Source organism: Mustela nigripes, chromosome 8, assembly GCF_022355385.1.
Source record: "Mustela nigripes isolate SB6536 chromosome 8, MUSNIG.SB6536, whole genome shotgun sequence".
In the NCBI taxonomy this organism is placed as follows: Eukaryota; Metazoa; Chordata; class Mammalia; order Carnivora; family Mustelidae; genus Mustela; species Mustela nigripes.
This window is the reverse complement of record NC_081564.1, coordinates 64,785,590-64,791,589: the sequence shown is the minus strand read 5'-3', so window position 1 is coordinate 64,791,589 and position 6,000 is coordinate 64,785,590. Positions and strand designations below refer to the sequence as shown.

The 6,000-nt window shown below is 45.3% G+C and overlaps 1 protein-coding gene across 2 annotated transcripts in view; it reads left to right on the top strand.

The window, feature by feature from the left end:
* LOXHD1 (lipoxygenase homology PLAT domains 1) overlaps positions 1-6,000 on the top strand; it is a 149,399-nt gene that overhangs the window by 76,400 nt on the left and 66,999 nt on the right. For both annotated transcript variants that reach the window (XM_059410058.1, XM_059410056.1), the window contains exon 17: positions 2,205-2,397. In XM_059410058.1, the coding sequence (XP_059266041.1) occupies positions 2,205-2,397 (193 nt within the window). The remainder of the gene's footprint in view (positions 1-2,204; positions 2,398-6,000) is intronic.

The window sequence follows — 6,000 nt, the reverse complement described above, 5'->3', positions numbered from 1 at the left end:
TGCGGGACTCGATCCCAGCACCCTGAGATCATGACCTGAGCCGAAGGCAGTGGCTTAACCCACTGAGCCACCCAGGCGCCCCTGGAATGTCTATTTTTAGGGTCTGTAGTCCCAACATTCCCTTTACCTACATAGCCAAGACCATGGTGGCTAGGTCCCAGACACTGGAGAAAAGGACACCGGTATGCAGGGCAGGAAAAGTGGGCTGAAAATACTTCCTAGTTCCAAACTTGAGTGTGCCTCTGAGATATTCTCAGGACACTCATTTCAGTGCTCACCCTGAGCAACACTGGAGAGACTCTGCTCTTGAAGATGGCACCTGAGGGTCTCCTTCTGTCAAGGGCCCTGGTGGCCCTGCTGCCAGCAGTCTGAGCTCTTCATCTGGAAAAGCACAGATCTAACCCCCTTATAAAATTGGAAACTTTTCTAGAAATTTCTGAGCTGGGCTTCCTATTACCACCTGCCCTTCTCAAGGTGTGGCTAGCGGCAACTTTCCTGCAATCCGTTTCCTTTCTATCTGAGCCTCACCCTATTTTAGATACTCCAAGAACATGCTCACAGGGAAAGAGCTCCTGTCAGTTCTTTATACCTGATGGTAATGAGCCTAACTCAAGATCTTCCTTCATTAAAACATATTTACATTTTCAGCTGAAGTAATAACCGTAGAGTGAAATGCTCTTCCTTTTACTGAGGATTTCCTACAACAGCCAGTGGATAGATGAAACATCTAAGGGGAGGGGAATGGTGCTTGGGGCCTTTCCCTGTATTTCTGAAATGCCCCCTCCCCCCAGCAAACAGTTCAGCTTAAGAGGTTGGGAGGGTCAGTCTGGCTGCTGGTTGCCTGAGGTCCCTCCTTTGACTTCCTGCCAAGCCTGCCAGTGACTTCACCTTTGTTTGCCTCATTCATTCTAACAACTGGGCATGCTAATGGGACTGCTGTTTGCAGTAACTATGTTAATAATAACCTAGTCCCTCCCCCCAGCCCCCACAAGTCATCCTCAGTCACTAGGTGCTATTGATGGAACTGGAACTGTTGCTCCAGGGGGGTGCTAGGCCTTCTGGAATGGAGAGAACTTGAGTTCTCTCCTTAAGGAGCTTCCCACTGGGTGAGGCAGAAGACCCTTGTCCCTATCTTCACTCATCCTGCTGGTCCCGTCACTGTCCCAACACCACAGTAAAGCTCCCCTGTGACCCTTGGTGCCCACCGGAAAGGCTGTCGGGCTTTGTAAAGAAGGCTGGTTTCCTTCCTACAATTCCAGCAGACCCGGGCTACAGGCACACAGTTGTGATGGTGTTTTCATTATCAGCCCAGAGAAGCACTTCATACTCGTAAGAGCAAACACAGGGCTTGGAGGGACAATCCTCTCGAACTAGCCTTCTGGCCCCAAACTCATGTCTAGCATTACCTCTCCAAACCATCACAGAGATGATCTGGGGGGGAGGCTTGGCAGGGATCTCAAAGGCTGGTTGATCATTCCACCTAATGTTAGAATTGCCCTGCAAACAGCATTTTGAAAAAGCACTAAAGCGGTTTGAACATTGAAGAACCAACTCGTCCTAAGGATGATAACACAATGGTCTAGGCAGTCGTCTGTGTGAAATGTAAAGATGTTAACATGTAAAATAGCCAAGCAAGTAGACTGTTGACTGTTACTGGAGAAAGATGTTCATCAGGGCCAAGAGTGAGAGGAGCGTTTGAGCATAGAACCACAGAGAGGCTGTCCTGAGAGGTCGTCCACCTATCTGGTCACCTCTAGACGGGTTTGTCAAAGAAGAAATGCAGAAAAGATGTACCATAGTGTATTTTTCAAAACAAAACAAAGCCCAATCAATCGCATGGCTATCAGCAGCAAATGGTTCATGTTTTGAATGTTCGGTTTCTTATTCGGGCGCTGCCCAAGTACGTGCTGGAGCTTTCAAAGTTCATGCCATACCCAGGGTCCCCCACTGGCTTCTCACCTCTTCCCCGAGAGGCGAGCTGCTCTTAAGAGGAGGGATGGGAGGCTCCAGGCAGCTGGCTGATGGTGGACAAGCCTGGGACCCAGCCTCTTCCTGCTGAGCCCCCCTCTTCTGGGGAACTGAAGATCTGGGCTGAGGACAGCAGTTTGTACCAGTGTGGGTGGGGGTGGGGTGTGGAGGGATGGAGGCGTCGAGGGTTCCATGCAGCAGCTCTTTGCTCACTCACACCCTGGGTTTCCTTCCAGATCAGTCGGCTCGTGATTGGACATGACAGCACCGGCATGCACGCCAGCTGGTTCCTCGGCAGCGTCCAGATCCGCGTGCCCCGCCAAGGCAGGCAATACACCTTCCCCGCCAACCGCTGGCTGGACAGGAACCAGGCCGATGGGCGCCTGGAGGTGGAGCTCTACCCCAGTGAAGTCGTGGAGATCCAGAAACGTATGGGATTAACAGTAATGGGACCATCAGCATCGTTTCCCCTGTGGGCTGGGGCAGTGGGGAAGGGGGAGTGACTGTGGGGTAACTTGGACCTTGTTTCTGAGTCAGAGGCTGCAGGGAGATAATGGGGCTTCTGATTGCCTGTGTATCGCAGCTCTTGGAGGGGCAAAAGGGCTCATTGGACAGATGGTGAAACTGAGAATTCAGTGGAGGAGACATTTTTTTCTGGAATAAAGGCACTAAATGACTCTGTTAAGAGATGTACATCCTCAGCCCTGTGTGCAAGAGTTTGAGACCTAGTCCGTGTCTTCCTCCGGGAAGACTGGCGGAAGAGATAAAGCTGTTTATTCGTGCATTTATTTAATAAGAATATATATTGACTGTTTCTCTGAGCCAGCACTGCCCTAGGCACAAAGTAGACCAAGTCCTTGCGCTTGTGGAATTTACCTGCCCCCAGGGGAGGCAAACAATAAATACATAATATAATGCCAAGTAGGAGCTATGAAGAAAATGAAGCAGGACAGGGTGACAGTCATGGCATGGGGGTGGAGGACACTTTTGGGCAGGGTGATGAGACCGCCAAATGAAGGTGAAGCTCATTTGCACACGGCGTGAGAGCCATAGTTATGGGAGGGGTCGGAGCAACAAGAGATCATCTAGAGGGTCAGGAAGATAGTGACACCAGAAATGGATGCAGAGAATGTCACTTCCCTCACCTCTGCATTTCTACATCTACCCTGAACTCTACTGCCCGAGGCTCACTTCCACCAGAATCTTCCCTGGGAAGAACCCCAGTGTGAACTCACCGCTTCCTTGCCCAGAGCTCCTTGTGTTTTCATGTGTGCATTTTCTCTCCCCAGGGACCCTGTAGGTTCCTTGAAGGGTCACATACACATACATGCTTTGTAATGGTATCTGCCAGTGTGAAGAAATCAACTCTTTTCCTCTTTTTAGAAATTAAAACTTGATTTCTATCACAGTAATACGGGTACTAGTTAGTAAGATGCAGATTTTTAAAAAGAAGTAGTTCCCCCTTACTATTCCCCTTCTTCAGAGTATCAACTTTTAAATGGCTTTCACTTGTTCTCTGAAATTTATCTCTATATTTTTAATAATTTGCTTACCTGTTTCTTTATTATTTTATTCATGGACATTAATTCTTGACTTCCTACAATGGAAGAGGACGGTTTAGCTCTGTGAACACACACGTGTGTATATGTGTGTGTACATACATGCTTCCCCTCCTTCCAGCCTTCAATAAAATTAAATCCGTATTCAATTTTTACATTATTATGACTATGTAAATATCATTCACGGCTGGGACACCTATTGTATGATGGTTGCATTTCAATTATGGCACAATTTTTTGTTTTCTGAAGTTAGTAATAGCCTCATTTTCCATTTGTACCGTGTTCTATATACCCACCTATCTGTATTAGTGTGCTACGGCTGCCATAACAAAATACCATGACTAGGGGCTTAAACAACAGATATTTCTTTTCCCACAGTTCCAGAGGCCAGATGGCCAGGCTCTGGGTGTCTGGAGGTTAGGCTTCTTCTGAGGCCTTTCTCTTTGTCTTGTGGATAGCGGCCTTCTTACTGCATATTCATATGGTCTTTATTTTGGGCATTTGCATGTGTGTGTCCTAATCTCTTCCTTTTATAAAGACAGCGGTCATATTGGATTAGGGCCTCACCCTAAGGGCCTGGATTTTTTTTTTAATTTTTTCAATTTATTTATTTTCAGAAAAACAGTGTTCATTATTTTTTCACCACACCCAGTGCTCCATGCAATCCGTGCCCTCTCTAATACCCACGACCTGGTACCCCAACCTCCCAAGGGCCTGGATTTTAACTTAATCTTCTCTTTAAAGGCCCTATCTCTAAATAAGTCACATTCTGAAATGCGAGGGGCTAGGCTTCCATAATGAATTTGGAGGGGAGACAGTTCTCCCTGAACATCGTTTTATCTCCATCCCTTGAGTAGAACTAAAATTCTTTTCATAAATCCAAACCCAACAACAATTCTGTTTCCTCTCTACCTCCTTCCACTCACTCCCATCCCAAAAAACATTCCTTTAGGAACCTCAAAGGGTTCTAGGTTGTCATGAAGCTGTCCTGTGAGACTTCCTTTTAGCCATCTTTTTGGAAATTCCTTTCTTTTTTCTCCTAGTTGGATCTCCTGTTTCTTGGACTTCGCGTCTCCCTCTTTGGTTTCTCCCTTCTTTTCATTTCTACTGAGTAGCTTCTTGAGAAAAGGTGCATGGAAGAGAAATGTCTGCAAATGGCTCACAATTTATAAGGAATTTGGCTCATTACAGAATTCTGATTTAGAACGCATTTTCCCTTAAAGTCTAGAAGGAATCATTCTACCATCTTCTAACTCCCAGTGTTGCAGCTGGGAAGTCTGATGCCATTCTCTGATCCAATTCTTGGGGATTTTTTTCTCTCTAAAAGTTTATAGCATTCTAGTTTTATTTCTGGCATTCTGAAATTTCATGATGTCCTCACTGCCTTGTGGGATTTTAATTTCATTGGTTGTTCTGGGAACTCATGGGCTCCTTCTAGAAGTATTTTTCAATTATGGGACTTCTTTGAATATTACTTTTTTGTCAATTTCCAACTCTCCATTCTCTGTATTTTTTAGAACTGAGCTCTGGGTGAGATGTTGGAATGCCTCTGATTTTCTTACCTTTCTATCATTTGTCATTTTGTTCTTGGGAAATTTCCTCTTTTTGTTGTTATGAACTGTCCTTGATTTTATCCTTGCAATGGAATATTTTATTTCAGCTACCACATGTTGATTTCCAATAGCTGGTTCTTGCTCTCTGAATGCTAATTTTTCTCTCTCCAAGTTTCGTTTAATCCTGGCTGCTTATTTCTCTAAAATCTGAGAGAGCGAATGGGGTTGGGGTTTTCTCCATTTGGAATGTCAGCTTTTACTGAATCTCCTCATTGTCCAAACACTTACCCACGGTCACCCCCAGCTGATCCTGGAATCTCTAGTTCAACTTCTTTAGGCTCTCAGCCAGTCCTCTTGCTTTCCACCCCAAATCTCTCACATAACTGTGGTAATGGAAGATCCTCCATCTTGTTGAAAATAAGTCTTATCTTGGAAAAAAAAATAATGATATCGTCTTATGACATTGCTGAGAGCCCAAGTCTTTGCAGTGGACACCAAAAAACTATGATCCCGTTGGGTTATGGACATTGGGGAGGGTATGTGCTAGGGTCAGTGCTGTGAAGTGTGTAAACCTGGCGATTCACAGACCTGTACCCCTGGAGCTAATAATACATTATATGTTAATTAAAAAATTAAAAAAAAAAAAAGGCTATGATCCCATAGTTCTGGTAGACTTTATGCTCTTCACTGGGAAATGCCCTCTAGTGGTGCATACCTGTAACACATTTCCACCCCCTAACGCTGGATAAAGTATTACTTCAAAATACGGACAACTCTTTCTGTGTAGATATATCTGTTGATATCATCTGAAAGATGCATATATTTAAATGAAAATTATTTCAGGGGTGCCTGGCTGGCTCAGTGTGTAGAGCATGAGATGCTTGATCTTGGGGCCATGAGTTCAAGCCCCATATTGGACA